Source organism: Bidens hawaiensis, unplaced genomic scaffold (genome assembly GCF_021521415.1).
Source record: "Bidens hawaiensis isolate Kalapana, Puna unplaced genomic scaffold, B.hawaiensis_p1.1 tig00028037_1, whole genome shotgun sequence".
In the NCBI taxonomy this organism is placed as follows: Eukaryota; Viridiplantae; Streptophyta; class Magnoliopsida; order Asterales; family Asteraceae; genus Bidens; species Bidens hawaiensis.
The window spans coordinates 41351-59332 of NW_027494554.1; the positions used below are offsets into that span (position 1 = coordinate 41351).

General features: G+C 34.4%; 2 protein-coding genes across 2 annotated transcripts; both read left to right on the forward strand.

The window, feature by feature from the left end:
* The first annotated feature begins 1625 nt into the window (after positions 1-1625).
* Positions 1626-5931, forward strand: LOC143576237 (putative serine protease EDA2). The gene is made up of 12 exons (XM_077060374.1): positions 1626-1799; positions 1899-2024; positions 2827-2982; positions 3839-4021; positions 4100-4216; positions 4358-4411; positions 4811-4882; positions 4962-5167; positions 5256-5350; positions 5466-5540; positions 5616-5699; positions 5804-5931. The coding sequence occupies exons 1-12, from the start codon at positions 1626-1628 to the stop codon at positions 5914-5916; spliced, it is 1455 nt and encodes a 484-aa protein (XP_076916489.1). The 3' UTR covers positions 5917-5931.
* A 5780-nt stretch (positions 5932-11711) lies between these two features.
* LOC143576242 (putative serine protease EDA2) lies at positions 11712-16737 on the forward strand. The gene is made up of 12 exons (XM_077060378.1): positions 11712-11867; positions 12399-12524; positions 12652-12807; positions 13420-13602; positions 13681-13797; positions 13937-13990; positions 14385-14456; positions 15773-15978; positions 16067-16161; positions 16277-16351; positions 16427-16510; positions 16615-16737. Exons 1-12 carry the CDS (start codon positions 11712-11714, stop codon positions 16725-16727), a joined length of 1437 nt encoding a protein of 478 aa, XP_076916493.1. The 3' UTR covers positions 16728-16737.
* Positions 16738-17982: the final 1245 nt, after the last annotated feature.

Genomic DNA, 17982 nt, shown 5'->3' on the forward strand with positions numbered 1-17982 from the left:
AAACACTTAGAATCAAAACAAAATATTTGTGTCTAAATGATACAGTCGTAAAGAAATATCGCTACTATAACTAAAAATATAACAAAATCAAACGTGGTCTATGGCAATGACTTGCTCGTTTCTCACTTGTTTTTCTTCATGTTCAGTAGGTGTCTTGAAGACTATGTATTTAAGATCTTTAACATCTTTAACTACAGAAAACACCATGCAAACAGCTATTAAGGCAAGCACTACAATGAAGAAGATGGTTCGAGACATGTAACACGTGTTGATGAAGTTACGATCATAACGGCGATGAAGTAATCCATGGACGATGAACATGACAGCCAACGCTGATGTTAATCCAGCCACCACCGTCTTCCATATGAACTTGGGGAGGCGATACATACATTGATGCCTCATTGATGATTGAACCTACTCGTTCTATCCTAGAGAAGAGTATATATATGTGTGTATTAGTTGTATTGGGATTCTTATTATAGTAATTATTTTATCATATACATAAATTATATATGTTGTTAGTATATAAAATATTGTAGATTATAACAAGACTAAACAAGTATTTAACTTATACAGAAATGAAAGATTTGTATAGTTCAAACAAGAAAGTAATGACAAGTGTAAGAGTCAAACAAGAAGTATTAAAAGAGTGCAAAGAAAAGGAATTGTACGTATTTGGACATTGGATGGTACTACCAAGTCTTTCGAAACAGTTATTATAGTTTGGAAACTATTAAACTTTTCAATGTTACAACAGTATGAACCGAACATATAGGCTAAGATCAAAATATTTTTAACTGGATTTAAACCTTTGGAAAACGTGGCTAAATAGCCATAGTAAGTGGCCAGATCAGGAACAAACAATGCACAAGACTGTATTGCTCCTATCTTCCTATAGACCACAAAATTTGTGTCGTTCAAGTATACAAGCGCACTTAACCCTTATATAAGCATATCTAGGTAGAACATTGTAGTTAAATCTTTTCGATATCCAAAAGTTGTTTAGCAGAAATAATTTATAATTTTGTTACTTGAAAACTGATCCTACAAGAGGCGAGTTAAGCCATGTCTGAAATTTGGAGCTTAGATTATATGCCTAAACCTCTCTTTGGGAGATGATATATGAGTCCAACAAACATAACATAACTTGTATATATTCAACATGATCCCCTCCTTAGGAACCCACTCATTTGTCGGTGATTTTAATATCATCAATATTATTTATCGGTTACCTAAAGAGATCATAAACTTTTATTAAATTAAACTAAAATAGTAACCTCTTAGAGTTAAAATGTACACCAACTGTTAAATAAATTTAGACATACAAAAATATTCTTGAAGAGTCCAACTTAACTCTAGTTTTAAGCAAGTGGGCTTAGTCCAACTACTGGGCCGTACTAACTCAAAACCGAATCTAACTGTATTTTCCACCATGAATATGAATGTATGGTTGACAACGTGAGTTTGAAATCAAATGAGAAGACCAGAACAACAACTAGCATCATACATTCATACCGACAGAGTGACAGAAAGATTCTACAGCTTTTGATTTTTGATCATTACAACACAAAACCAGAGTGATCATGATTCGGATTAACACGTACAGATTTATAACCGGAGTAACAATGACTGTGCAGGTGGTTCCAGTTTGGTTTATGCTTATGATTTTGATGTTGGGCTTGGATGTTTGTACAGGGTTATCTACTTCGCGAGTTTTGGAACGCATGCACAGCGCCCGTAAATTGCTGACCACAGATGAACTCTGGTTCACTCAGACACTTGATCACTTTTCCCCTTTTGTATGACTTCTTATTCTCATACATACTACTGTTGTTTTGTTTTGTTCTGTTATCCAGAGTATTGAAGTCTTTTGTTCTGTACTTGTGATGTTGTAACAGGATCATCGTAAATTTGGACAGCGGTATTATGAACACTTGGATGAATTCCGGGTTCATGATGGTCCTATCTTCTTAAAGATATGCTGTGAATATGCATGCCGTGGGATACCAAATGATTATGTCAGTGTATGTCCATTGCTTTAACTAGATTTCAAGATAAATGTGGTGTTTTTAAAGCCATTAAATAATTATGCAAATTTCTTGTCATCTAAGATTATAAATTGTAGGCTGTAAAGTGAAAACGAACCGAACGTTCAGTGGACAGTTCGTGAACCGTTTGGCAGGAAGTTCGTTATTTAACAATGAACGGGCACGAACAACAATGATTGTTCATTTAGTTAAACGAACGAACATGAGCACATGTCTTGTTCATTCATTTATGTTCGTGAACGTTCGTTTGCGTTCGTTCATTTGAATTTGTTTATCTCTGTGTTGTTTACGCTCGTTGATGTTCGTTTGGTTTCGTTGGTTTACGTACGTTTATATATCTATATAAATTTTTTGGGTCTAATACAATTTACTCTATCTTTAGGGAATTAAAATTTGGCTCATTACAATTTAGTCAAGTTTTATTAACTTTTTAGGCCAAACTGGTTGAGTTTCATGCTTATGTTTATGTGGTATTCACTTAGGTATGTCCATTTATCTATGTTCACTTGTGTTCGTTCATTTACATTCGTGAACCGCTCGTTTATACTGTTAGCGAACGAACATGAATACATGTGTGTTCTTAACGAATGATCACAAAGAAGAAAACCTCATTCATGTGAATGTTTGTATTTGATCGTTTGTTCGGTTAAAGTTAAACAAACGAACATTGATGAACATGCCCCACTCGTGTTGCTTTGGTTCGTTTACAAGCTTAATAAATTGTGTGCATTTGTATAAAAGTGGAGTAAGTTTTACAGAATGCTTTAAATTCAAACAGGTTTTGGCTAAGAAGTTTGGAGCTGCGGTGGTGAGCCTTGAGCATCGGTATTACGGAAAGAGTTCTCCTTTTAAATCTCTAACTACCAAAAATCTAAAGTTTCTTTCATCTAAGCAGGCACTATTTGACCTGGCTGCTTTTCGTCAATTTTATCAGGCATGTTCCGTATTCAATTCTTTTATAAGAGGGCCTAGTTATACAAGTACCACTGATGTGCTATTTAGACACCAGTGATGTGTCATACGGCCGGTATAGTAGGGCGAAAAGGGTCACACGGATTTTTTGTGCCATATGATTTTTTGTACAAGGCCAAATCTTATGTGCCATATGATTTTTTGTCAGACAAAGAAATCAAGCGGTGAATCGGTAACCAGAAGTAACACAAAAACAGAATTGCCAAACTTGCAGATACTTTTATTAATCAGAAAATCTACATCAAAAAACTGATTACATAATCGAGTATTTATAATAACTAGCTAACTCCTAGTTTTACTCGACTTCAAATACACTATCTTTATCTAATAAACATTAGTAGATAAACCAAACTTGTTTAAACTATTATCTTATTATTAAACCAAGTGTAATCGACTTCAAACTCCAAACTCCCCGGTTTGGCCCGACTCACCGAAACCGGTTCGATAATTCCCAACAAGAAATGAGTAATGTGACCACTGATAAAAGCCATATGGGCTGTATGACCTATTTTGTCTTATCATATGGCATATATGGCCATACGAGCGTTTAGTAGACCGAAAAGTGACAACCTGTATGATGTTTTGGCTGACAAAGAAATGACTAATGTGACAACTAACAAAGGGCGAAAAGGGACATATGCCCCGTATGATGTTTTGGCTGGCATGACTAATGTGGCCACTAACAAAGGGCAGAAAAGGTCATATGGCTATGACAGGAAAGCCAGTGTGCACATTTTTTATTATTTTTTTTTTGGGGGGGGGGGGAACTGGTAGGAAAGACGAACGGTTTATCACAAATAATGCTCATGATCATATAGGAATCCATAAATTTGAAACTCAACCGAACAAATGTCGATAATCCATGGTTTGTTTTTGGCGTATCTTATCCTGGAGCTCTAAGTGCATGGTTTCGTTTGAAGTTCCCTCATCTGACATGTGGCAGTCTTGCAAGTTCTGGTGTGGTACTTGCTGTTTACAACTTCACTGAATTTGATCAGCAGGTGATGCAATGTATTTAATTCAATATGTTTTGTCTTGTTTTTCTGATATTTTTACCACCAAATTTGTGATTAAGGCAGGTTGGTGAGTCTGCAGGACCTGAATGTAAAGCTGTATTACAGGAAGTTACTAAACTTGTTGAAGAAAAGCTTGCATCAAATGCTAAAACGCTAAAAGCCACATTCGGTGCTACCAAGGTATAGAAAACTAGCATTTTCGTTAAACTGTTTTCCAGTCAAATGTTGTATTGTTTTTTTTTTTTTTTTGGGGGGGGGGCGACACTTGGATATAACTTTAAGGCTAATGAAGTAATGAGCCACTGTTATGTTTCCTTTCAGCTAAAAATAGATGGAGACTTTTTGTATTTTCTAGCAGATGCTGCAGCTGAAGCTGTAAGTTTGTTTCCCGTGTATCTTCGTTATTCGGCGGTGTATATAATATATTGTCATAGCTCACATCATAGGACATAGGTAGCAAATGGGAGGTGCAGGTTGGTTGGCTAACAGGTCAAAACGGGTATTTTTGTATGGGTCGAAATGAATCGCTTTTGTAAAAAATATATATATGAACATAAAGGACAAAAACTGTGATTTACTCTAAATTATATATCTACGGTTTTAAGATGCCAATCTAATCTATTGAATAAAATGATTTAAGAGGTTTATGATTTAATACACTCTTGGCGACTTTTGACTCGTTTGACACACATTTGGTGTGTTTCTTTTTAAGCTAGTCTTAATTTTTAATAAATCTACTTTAGCTGACATGCTATCTATATATATATTTGCTAGTTTCAATATGGATATCACGATAGAATTTGCACCCCGATGATAGAAGCTAAGAAGGCCGGAGATGATCTAGTGGTAATCCCATGTCTCTTTGAATTTCTTTTCTAGACTCCTGTGTCTCTTATAATCTTTAACTAAAAAAATCTTTATGCAGAATGCGTATGCAAAATACGTAAAGGAATTTTATGTTGAAAGTTTTGGTGTTGAAGTTGAAGAATATAACCAAGAAAGCCTAAAAAACACCACCCAGAGTGACCTGGCTAGTGATCGATTATGGTGGTTCCAAGTTTGTACTGAAGTTGCATATTTCCAAGTGGCACCTGCAAACGATAGCATTCGGTCTTCAAAAGTCAACACAAGGCATATACATTATTTTCAAGTTTCTTAATTATTACAGCATATGCCGTTGGTCTATTATTTGTTCTAATTTGATTGTGATTTGTGGCAGGTACCATTTGGATCTATGCAAAAATGTATTTGGAGAGGGCGTTTATCCGGCTGTTGATGATACAAATCTGTACTATGGGGGCACAGACATTGCCGGTATACGCACTTTAATTTCAGTGTTTTCTTTTCTTGGTGGAGTTATTATGTTAAAGGGTATTTTGGGCATTTGACTCAACTGGTCAAAATCTAATGTTGCAACATGTACATCCAGGATCAAAAATAGTTTTTACAAATGGATCACAAGATCCATGGCGACGCGCGTCCAAGCAGGTGTCGTCTCCAAGTAGTAAGTCGCCAGCACTAATATTTAACGGAGTTGTCTTTCATTTTCCTACCACTAAACTTGTTTCTATATCTGTAGTGCCATCCTATCTAATCACATGTGATAATTGTGGTCATGGAAGTGATCTAAGAGGATGCCCACAGTCTCCTTCAAATCCTGAAGGTCGGTATATTTTGGGCATGAATAATAAATAAAATTTGCATCCATCAGTTTAAACCTTTTTGGGACAAACTGTGATCAAATTTCTTAAAAATCATATATTGCAGGGAACTCTGAAAACTGCAGCTCACCCGATGCGGTTAACAAAGTAAGACAAAAGATGATAGAGCATATAGACTTATGGCTGTCCGAATGTCAAGCAGCCAAAAAAGATTTTTAAGAAAATTGGCGTGTCATAAAAGTACACTTTGTAATACATTGCTTGTAATACATCTTCCTGTTGATTTAACTTGTACACTACTTGTAATATTGCCTGTAGAATGTCATTATCACGTAAAATCTTCTTAGAATAGTTGATGCTGTAAATGATAATATTGGTACATGACTTCATTTCCTAAATATTTTCTCGGTACCTTCTTGACACTTGTTATTTTACTATTGTCTAGTGTGACTTTGGAGAGATGTATCATACTGTAACAGAAGTATGTTGCATTAAATCCAGCTACATAATATAATATAAGTGTGGTTACTTTTCAAGGACGTTAAGCGTTGCCTCTTTCCGTCTTTCACTTCCTAAGATTTTTCATTATCGCAACAACAATATCCCTAGCCTTAAAGGATTTTGTGTTTGTGGTAAGAATCAATCTTGAAATATAAGAGATCTATTTAAACACATGGTGATACTTACCGTCATTGAGAAACAACTCAGCTTTGCTTCTCTTTTCTCCATAAACTCTTTTTTACGTTTAATATCACTCACCCTTTCTTACTAGAAAATAGCAAAATGGACAAGTGCATATTTCCTCTTCCAAACCACTTTTAATTGCATATTTACCTTACCTAAAATTTTAATTACATATATTTCGCAATTCTCATTAAAGTTTTAGAAATTAGCAAGATCGCCCTTTAAAAAAAAAAAAACCCTAATAATTAATCGTCAGTTAGCGATCTGCAATTCATCTCCCCACTCCCCTGAACGCTAAAATCGGAATGCCAGAATACCGACGATTCCACTAGTGAAACCCGTAACCTAGATCGGCAACAAGGAAATCATCAGCAAGGAGGAACTTGGTCAGCGGAGGTTTGACTCCACTCAGGTTATCAATTATGCGATTGAATTAGAGTTGGTTCGATGGAGATCATACCATCGGAGGTGGACTGATTCAACTACAATGAGATCATACAACCTAGAGGTGGCAAATGGGTTGGGTTGAGTCGAACGAGTCATGAGTTGAAATGGGTTTGGGTCGAAACGGGTTTGGGTCAGAATGGGTTAGGGTCAACTAAAAAAAGGGTTATTTTGATTTTGGTCATAATGGGTTAGGGTCGGAACGAGTCAAAACGATATTTTTTCTTTTTTTTTTTAACGAGAATAACGGCGGAAACATTTTAGTATTTTAAGATTTATTATTTTTTATTTATATTTTAAGTTATGATTTTTTTATTATTTTTTTCGAATTTTTTTAAGGGGTTTTCTATTAAGAACAAAAAGCCCTCAAAAAAATAATTATAAAAAAAATATAACTCAAAATATAAATCAAAAACAAAAAAACTAAAATGTTTCATTTATTGGCCTCGTTCTCTAAAAAAATTATAAAAAAAAAACCGTAAAATCAAACCGAAACCAAAACGTCGACGGAAATAAAACAAAAAACCAAAACCGAACCAAATCAATCGAAATCAAAATACCGATCAAACGAAACTAAAAAAACTGAAACCGAACAAAAACGAAACTAAAATACGGACAAAAACGAAACAGAAAACCAAAAACGAGTTCGGAATCGACCAAAAAGAAACCAAACCCAATCCGTCCTGTGTGAAAACTCGTTTTGGCTTGAAACTTGAACCGAACCCGTTGAATCTCAAACTTGTTTCGTGCCGAAACCTTTCTCGTGCCGAAACCCGTTCCGATCCGAAAACTGCCGCATTTCCTTAGGACACTAACCCACATCGACCCATTTCTTTGAATATGGCGACCCAATTTAACCCGAAAATTACAAGATGAAAATTTTAAATGACCTATTTTGACCCACTTTGTTAAAATTTCTGACCCAAACCAACCCATTTAATTTTTAAAACAACCCAAATTGACCTATTTGAAATGGTTTGGGTCAAGATTACCACCCCTAATACAACCTAGTAAATGATTTCAGTAATCTAGTTTTGGTTTTATACTTGAAAAGAAAAACATATTTATATTAAGTTAAGAAATCTAGCACAATTACCACATAAGTGGAGTTGATAAGTATCTTTAGCTTGAAACATTAGGTATTGGGTTCGAAACTTGTATAATTCAATAATTTATTTTTCAAAATTTACAAAAAAAAACAATGTATAATTCAATATATTTAAAATCTGGTTCAAACGGTCTATTCGTTCCCGGTTAAACTGGGTCATGGGTTATAAATTAGGCACGAGTTATAATAACAGCATGTTTGGGATTAAGTTTGAAAAATATTTATTGTCTTATTTGCCTTTTTTAAAAGTTAACATTTGGGGCTTTTGGAAAACTGTTTTTTAAACTTTTCAAAAAGTTAAAATAAGAAGGATTTTTGTGATTGCCAAATACATTTTAGTTTATTGGCTTTTTAAAAACACCAGTAAGCCAATAAGTATTTTTCAAACTCAATCCCAAACATGCTCTAAGTATTAGGTAGTAATTATGTTTAAAGAATGGAAGCAAGTCATGGGTTATGACATTATAAAACGGGTCCATGCCCCATTATTTAGGAAACATACGATGAAATAGGAAACTGGCCACATCGATGGTTAAGCTAGGTCATGGGTTATAAATTAGGCATGAAGTTATAATAAGTATCTAACTAATATATTAAACCAAAATCAATTTGTCTACTTGTCCTTCTCTTAGGGTATCCACCTAATGTTCCATGTCATCTACTTTCCATGCTTATAATTTTCCACATAATTAATCAATTAAGTTTAATCCTAATGCTAATTAACATTTAAACCAATATATAACACAAGCATTTGTCAAACTTAACATTTAAAGTTTTGAATTCATAACTTAACATTTACTTTGACTTTATTACATCTAATCTAACTAATATATTAAAACAAAATCAATTTGTCTACTTATCCTTCTCCTAGGGTGTCCACCTTATATTCCATGTCAATAATGCTCTTGATTACATCTAATCTAACTAATATATTAAATGCACTTGATGATCTTCTTAATATACTATTAAAGAAAAACAAGATATCCACATGGCCATCAAATAGGATGTCCACATAAGCTTACAAGGTTTTTATCTATAGAATTGCCGCATAATTCACTAATTAATATTTTCTAGAATCATAACCTCACTAATTAATGTTTTCTAGAATCATAACCAACTATTTCCTTTCAAATGATTTAAAAACCGATTTTAACTACAACCAATTATGATTTAAAGAATTCTTATGATAGTTACATATATATCGTTTAAAATTTTTTCCACACGTATGTAACACGGGCCACTATCCTAGTTATGTAGGTTTAAAGACGGAAAGCGGGTCATGGGTTATGACTTATGACATTATAAAGCGGGCCCATGCCCCATTTAGTATTTAGGAAAACAAATAATGAAATAGAAAACTGCCAAGTCCACGTTGATGACATTCTATGCGGAGTCCCTAAAATAATGTTAGGTATAAAACATAGAGTGTTTAATAGTGTAGTAAGATAAGATTGTTACAAAGTTTGTATGCAATTGCTACACACTACATATGTTTGTCTCAATACCTGTCTCTTGTACACATTACACGAGTACACACACACACATATATATAGGGTAAGGTTAAAATAAAAACCTACTTGAGTTGTGAAAACTCTAGAAACCTATTCTCAATCACGTGTTTTTAATTAAAGTTTGAAACTTGTGGTCCACAATTAAAGTTAATAAAAAATGTAAAAGTAAATATAACGTTTTCTCTCTCCTGAAAACATATAAAAAAATTAGTAAAAAAATATTAAAAAATAGCAAAACATTTTTTTTAAGTTTTCGATGTTTTGTATTAAATGTTACAACATATATTATGTGTGTAAGAAAAAAAAACGATGTTACATAGGGTTTTCACAACTCAAATAGGTTTTCATTCTATACTTTGCCTATATATATATATATATAAGGGTGGGTTCTTGTGAAAACTCCTCTTAAAGAGAAAACTTAAAACTCTTAAAATCTTCTAAAAAACTATTTTTAACTTTTTTTTAAAATTTTTTTTGAAGTTTCTTTTTCTTTTTCCATTATTCTTATATGCTGTTATTGGTTCAAAAAAAAAAACTTGTCGGTAACCTCGTCGGTATAGTGCGCATATGAATAGTGTGCATTGCATATATGCAAAAGTGTTTGTATTACATAGAATACAACACTATTACACATATTTGATACACACTATTGTATATATGCAATATAAGACTAATACACACATCGAATACACATTAGTGCGTATGTGTAATACAACATTAACGCACATGTGCACCACATCGACTTTTATTTTATTATTATTATTATTATTATTATTATTATTATTTTTTCATATAATACAACACTACTACACATATACAATACACAAATATTGAATATATGCAATAAAACACTATTAAACTCAAAAATACATAGTAATACACATGTGTAATATAACGGTATCGCACAGTAATACGTATGTGCATTACAGCGGTTTTTTTTTTACTTTTTTTATTTTTCGAGTGAAATATAAGAAAATATAAGAATAATGAATAAAACAGAATTTTGAAAATATTTTTTTATTTTTAATTAAAAATAATTCTTTAGGAGTTTTTAAGTTTTCTTTCAAAAGGTGAGTTTTTTCTTAATCCTCTTCATATATATATATATATATATATATATATATATATATATTTATTTATAGACGCATGATTGATCCTTAATAACTTGACTATCTGATGGTGGCCTCGATATTACAACTTACAACCTTGTCTTACATCATTATCATGGGCATTAGACGAACATAATCGGTTGTTTTTTGTGGAGATTATATGCTTTTATTTAACTAACTAAAATAGCAACTTTTTAATATATGCATTTACTTTTTACTGGAATCGCGAAGATGTATATTAAAACAAAACCGATAACTATCAAGGTGCTAGAATCAATTACAACTACAACAAACACAAATGCTCATTAGGCATTGTAGAAATAGAAAGCATTATTACACCAAAAGTTCTAAGCAAGATCCGTCCTTACACGGGGTTTGACCTTATCTCCTTGACAACATTGGCTGGGTGGTGATGGTTGAAAATTTTTGCGTTCTACGCTTTCCATAAACACCCCAACCCTTGCACGGGTTTTGACTTTATCTCCTCGACAACATTGGCTGGGTGGTGATGGTTGAAAACTTTTGCGTTCCATGCTTTCCATAAACACCTCAATGCCCTAGTTAGGATGAGTCGGGTTAATTTCTTTATTGGCTTGAGTGAGCTTTGTGATTCCAAAAAAGTCGAGTATTTATGAGACGGAGTTTCCTGTTGACCTCGAGATGTTGCACCACACTTTTACTTGGTCCCACATGCTCTTCACAAAGCAACACGAGACAAGCAGGTGGTCTACCAGCTCCACCGAAGATGGAACACACGATTGTAGCATTCCATTACTACTCCTGCTTCTATTGGCGAAGGAAAGTGAGAGGCAGGGGTGAACCCCCCCCCCCCCCCCCCCACGCAGTAATGTAAAATTTACTCGTTTTAGACTGAAAATTTGAGTCATATTTCGTTCAAGTTTCGCCACCGACGTTCTTCCCTGGTGATTAAATGTAGAATTAAAAATAGTATTCGACTATCGGCCATACTCGAGTAATTGGTTTGGGTTTTTGGGTTCTTGAAATCCGGGTCAATTTGCAAAGTCCGGATCCAACTTGATTGACTATTGATTTGAGTTTGAAGTCAAAAGACAAAAGACAAGACAAGAAAGAAAGAAAAACACGTGACAAAAAGATTCATAAATTATCAAGTACGCGAAGCCAGAGTGAAGATTCGTGATGGTGCCGATTGGGTTTATGCTGATGTTTATCAGTGTTTGCACAGGTTTATCTACTAGTCGAATACTTGAGCAGATGCAAAGTAATAGCAGTAGCAAGTATCTGACCACAGATGAACTCTGGTTTAATCAGACACTTGATCACTTTTCTCCCTTTGTATGACTCACACTACTTACTACTGGCTTTTATCTGTTTTCTGCTTCTAATGATGCTCAATTTGTTACCTAAATGCTTTTAAGTTAGGGTTTTGTGCGTAATTATTGGTAGCTCTGTTCTTCAGACGGGTTCTTGTCAGTTTCGGGTCGAACCCGCAAACCCATTTATCTTTTTTAAATGTGTTTAATTTAAGAAATTAAATTGATTGGGTATTTTTTGCGAAAATCTTACTAAAAAGGTATTTGACACCAGATTTTATAATTAAAAATGCAATTGTTTTGTATAAATTTGTATTTTTTTTGTATAAGTTTAAATTTAAGTATTATTAATATTATGCTATAAAAAATAAAAGTCTATTGGGTCAAATGGGTCATGTTTGGGTCAACCCGTAAATACGCCGGGCGTGTTCCGGCTCACATGTCTCATATGATTTTCGGGTTCAGGTTCGTGTTACACCCCATTTAACACCCTTAAGTTTCAGCTTATTGATTTCATTTTTCATTCTTATTCTAAACTGCTACATTTTAACAGGATCATCGTAACTTTGGACAACGATACTATGAATTCTTGGATGATTTCAGGCGTCCTGACGGTCCAATCTTCTTAAAGATATGTGGTGAATCTGCATGCAGAGGGATACAAAATGATTATCTCAGTGTATGTTCAAACTGGTTTGACCAAATTTCAAGATACATGTGATATTCTTAAAAGCATTTAAATGGTTAATAAGACTAAATAATAAAGTCATAAGTAATTTTTTACAGAATGTTTTAAATTCAAACAGGTTTTGGCGAAGAAGTTTGGAGCTGCTGTGGTGAGCCTTGAGCATAGGTATTATGGAAAGAGTTCGCCTTTTAAGTCTCTGACTACCAAGAATCTACGGTTTCTTTCGTCTAAGCAAGCACTGTTTGACTTGGCTGCTTTTCGCCAGTTTTATCAGGTATGTTCCGCATTCGCTTTGTTTCCAAGAGGGCCATACAAACACCACTTATGTGTTATCCAGACACCAGTGACGTGTCATACGGCCCGTATGGCCATACGAGTTGTATAGTAGGGCCTAATCGTACGCGCCATATGATTTTGTGCCTGACAAAGAAATTGATGTGACCACCGACAAAAATCATACGATCCTTATTACATTTGTCACCCTGTCATAGGATGAAAAACCATATGAGTCGTATGGTAGGGTGTAAATTGGTCAAACGGGTCGTTTTGATAGTCATGCGGGTCGTATCTTGTGGTGAAAAAGGTCATACGGGTCATGTGAGGGCCAAATCATACAGCCCGTATGATCTTTTGCATGACATAGAAATGACGGATGTGACCACCGACGAGAGTCATACAGGCCGCATGATCTATTTCATCTCATCATACGACCCACGTGACATCATTCTGCCCGTATGATAGAACAGAAAAGGTCGTACGAGCCATATGGTAGGGAGAAAAGTGGTCAAACATGTCGTTTTGATGGTCATACGGGCAGGCAAGCTGATTAAAAGATCTGATAGGAAAGACTAGCGGTTTATCACAAATAATGTTCATGATCATGTAGGAATCCTTAAACTTGAAACTCAACCGAACGAATGTCGATAATCCGTGGTTTGTTTTTGGCGTTTCTTATTCTGGAGCTCTCAGTGCATGGTTTCGTTTGAAGTTCCCTCATCTGACATGTGGCAGTCTTGCAAGTTCTGGTGTGGTTCTTGCTGTTTACAACTTCGCTGAATTTGATCAGCAGGTGATGCAATGTATTTTATTCAATATGTTTTGTCTTATTTTTCTGGTATTTATACCAACAAATTTGTGATTAAGGCAGGTTGGTGAGTCTGCAGGACCTGAATGTAAAGGTGCATTACAGGAAGTTACTAAACTTGTTGAAGAAAAGCTTGCATCAAATGCTAAAACACTAAAAGCCACATTTGGTGCTACCGAGGTATAGAAAACTAACATTTTCGTTAAACTGTGCTGTATTGTTTTGGGTTCCCGGGGCCGGGGGGGGGGGGGGGTGGAAACACTTGGATTTAACTTTTAATGCTAATGAAGTAACGAGCCACTGTTATGTTTCCTTGCAGCTAAAAATAGATGGAGACTTTTTGTATTTTCTAGCAGATGCTGCAGCTGAAGCTGTAAGTTTGTTTCCCGTGTGTCTTGTTTATTCGGTGGTGTATATAATGTTTTGTCATAGCTCACATTATAGGGCATAGGTGGCAAATGGGAGGTGCAGGTTGGTTGGCTAACAGGTCAAAACGGGTAATTTTTGTATGGGTCGAAATGAAACGCTTTTGTAAATAATATATATATATATATAAGAAAACGTAATTTACTCTAAATTATATGTTTACGATTTTAAGATGCCAATCTAATCTGTCGAATAAAATGATTTAAGAGGTTTATGATTTAAATACACTCTTGGGCGACTTTTGACTTGTTTGACACACATTTGGTGTGTTTCTTTTTAAGCTAATCTTAATTTTTAATAAATCTACTTTAGCTGACATGATATCTATATATATTTGGTAGTTTCAGTATGGGTATCACGATAGAATTTGCACCCCGATGATAGAAGCTAAGAAGGCCGGAGATGATCTAGTGGTAATCCCATGTCTCTTTGAATTTCTTTTCTAGACTCCTGTTTCTCTTAGGGTATGTTTGGTTGGAGGTAATGGAATGAGGGGGGAATGGAATGGAAGAAGGAATGGAATGGACAAGGGAATGAAATGGATCATTACCATTCCATTTTCTTGTTTGGTTAACCTATGGGAATAAAATCAATTATTCATTTTTATTGTTCGGTATCCAAAAAAAAATGTAGAAATGAAATAGAAACAATAAAAGCACTCATATCTCAAAATACTTTTTAACCCAAAAAAAAAAAACTTACAATGGCGACGGGGGTAACTCCGTGACGAAAATGGTGGTGGCGGCGGCGGTGGTGGTGTCGATGGTAGTGGTGGTGGTGGTGTTGAGAAAGTAGGGTGAAGGAGGAATGGAATGAAAAAAAAGAAGGGGGGGGGGGTGGGAAGGAATGGTTTTGATGGAATGGGATTCCATGTGTAATGGATGATTCCATTCCATTGAGCAACCAAACACCACATTTTTCATTCCCACGTAATGAATCATTCCATTCCTACTGTTATTCCTGCATACCAAACGCTACCTTAGGGTCTGTTTGGTATGGGGTAATGGAATGAATGAAGGAATGGAATGGACGTGGTAATGGAATGGACAAAGAAATGAAATAGATCATTACCATTCCATTGTCATGTACTCATGTTTGGTTACCATATAGGAATGAAATGATTCTTCACTTTATTAGTATTATTACTATTAGTAATAATAATAAATAGTAAATAATAATACTAATAATAATATTATAATTATAATTAATTCCTAATTAATATTATTATTATTAAATAATAATAACTAATAAATAATATAAATAATAATAATATAAATATTCATAATAACTAATTTTTTAGACCCGCACATTACAACGAGATTATTTAATTTAACCAGATAAAGTAAAACGCTGAATCACGCATGCACTTTGTGAAATGCTAACTTACCAAATTATGCAAAACAATAATAATAATAATAATAATAATAATATAGTATAACATTGATAATATAACAATAATTATAATATAGCATTGATATAATAACAATAATAACGATGAGTATTATTATTATTATTATTATTCCATTCCTTCAAAACACCACTCCTTAAAGGAATGAAAATCCTATAAATGGAAGGACTTTCATTCCTTAAGGAATAATCCATTCCATTAACATATGACAACCAAACATGTTTTAATTCATTCCCTTGGAATGATTCATTCCATTCCATCTTCCATTCATTCATACCAAACACTACCTTATAATCTTTAACTAAAAAAATCTTTATGCAGAATGCGTATGCAAAATACGTAAAGGAATTTTATGTTGAAAGTTTTGGTGTTGAAGTTGAAGAATATAACCAAGAAAGCCTAAAAAGCACCACCCAGAGTGACCTGGCTAGTGATCGATTATGGTGGTTCCAAGTTTGTACTGAAGTTGCATATTTCCAAGTGGCACCTGCAAACGATAGCATTCGGTCTTCAAAAGTCAACACAAGGCATATACATTATTTTCAAGTTTCTTAATTATTACAGCATATGCCGTTGGTCTATTATTTGTTCTAATTTGATTGTGATTTGTGGCAGGTACCATTTGGATCTATGCAAAAATGTATTTGGAGAGGGCGTTTATCCGGCTGTTGATGATACAAATCTGTACTATGGGGGCACAGACATTGCCGGTATACGCACTTTAATTTCAGTGTTTTCTTTTCTTGGTGGAGTTATTATGTTAAAGGGTATTTTGGGCATTTGACTCAACTGGTCAAAATCTAATGTTGCAACATGTACATCCAGGATCAAAAATAGTTTTTACAAATGGATCACAAGATCCATGGCGACGCGCGTCCAAGCAGGTGTCGTCTCCAAGTAGTAAGTCGCCAGCACTAATATTTAACGGAGTTGTCTTTCATTTTCCTACCACTAAACTTGTTTCTATATCTGTAGTGCCATCCTATCTAATCACATGTGATAATTGTGGTCATGGAAGTGATCTAAGAGGATGCCCACAGTCTCCTTCAAATCCTGAAGGTCGGTATATTTTGGGCATGAATAATAAATAAAATTTGCATCCATCAGTTTAAACCTTTTTGGGACAAACTGTGATCAAATTTCTTAAAAATCATATATTGCAGGGAACTCTGAAAACTGCAGCTCACCCGATGCGGTTAACAAAGTAAGACAAAAGATGATAGAGCATATAGACTTATGGCTGTCCGAATGTCAAGCAGCCAAAAAAGATTTTTAAGAAAATTGGCGTGTCATAAAAGTACACTTTGTAATACATTGCTTGTAATACATCTTCCTGTTGATTTAACTTGTACACTACTTGTAATATTGCCTGTAGAATGTCATTATCACGTAAAATCTTCTTAGAATAGTTGATGCTGTAAATGATAATATTGGTACATGACTTCATTTCCTAAATATTTTCTCGGTACCTTCTTGACACTTGTTATTTTACTATTGTCTAGTGTGACTTTGGAGAGATGTATCATACTGTAACAGAAGTATGTTGCATTAAATCCAGCTACATAATATAATATAAGTGTGGTTACTTTTCAAGGACGTTAAGCGTTGCCTCTTTCCGTCTTTCACTTCCTAAGATTTTTCATTATCGCAACAACAATATCCCTAGCCTTAAAGGATTTTGTGTTTGTGGTAAGAATCAATCTTGAAATATAAGAGATCTATTTAAACACATGGTGATACTTACCGTCATTGAGAAACAACTCAGCTTTGCTTCTCTTTTCTCCATAAACTCTTTTTTACGTTTAATATCACTCACCCTTTCTTACTAGAAAATAGCAAAATGGACAAGTGCATATTTCCTCTTCCAAACCACTTTTAATTGCATATTTACCTTACCTAAAATTTTAATTACATATATTTCGCAATTCTCATTAAAGTTTTAGAAATTAGCAAGATCGCCCTTTAAAAAAAAAAAACCCTAATAATTAATCGTCAGTTAGCGATCTGCAATTCATCTCCCCACTCCCCTGAACGCTAAAATCGGAATGCCAGAATACCGACGATTCCACTAGTGAAACCCGTAACCTAGATCGGCAACAAGGAAATCATCAGCAAGGAGGAACTTGGTCAGCGGAGGTTTGACTCCACTCAGGTTATCAATTATGCGATTGAATTAGAGTTGGTTCGATGGAGATCATACCATCGGAGGTGGACTGATTCAACTACAATGAGATCATACAACCTAGAGGTGGCAAATGGGTTGGGTTGAGTCGAACGAGTCATGAGTTGAAATGGGTTTGGGTCGAAACGGGTTTGGGTCAGAATGGGTTAGGGTCAACTAAAAAAAGGGTTATTTTGATTTTGGTCATAATGGGTTAGGGTCGGAACGAGTCAAAACGATATTTTTTCTTTTTTTTTTTAACGAGAATAACGGCGGAAACATTTTAGTATTTTAAGATTTATTATTTTTTATTTATATTTTAAGTTATGATTTTTTTATTATTTTTTTCGAATTTTTTTAAGGGGTTTTC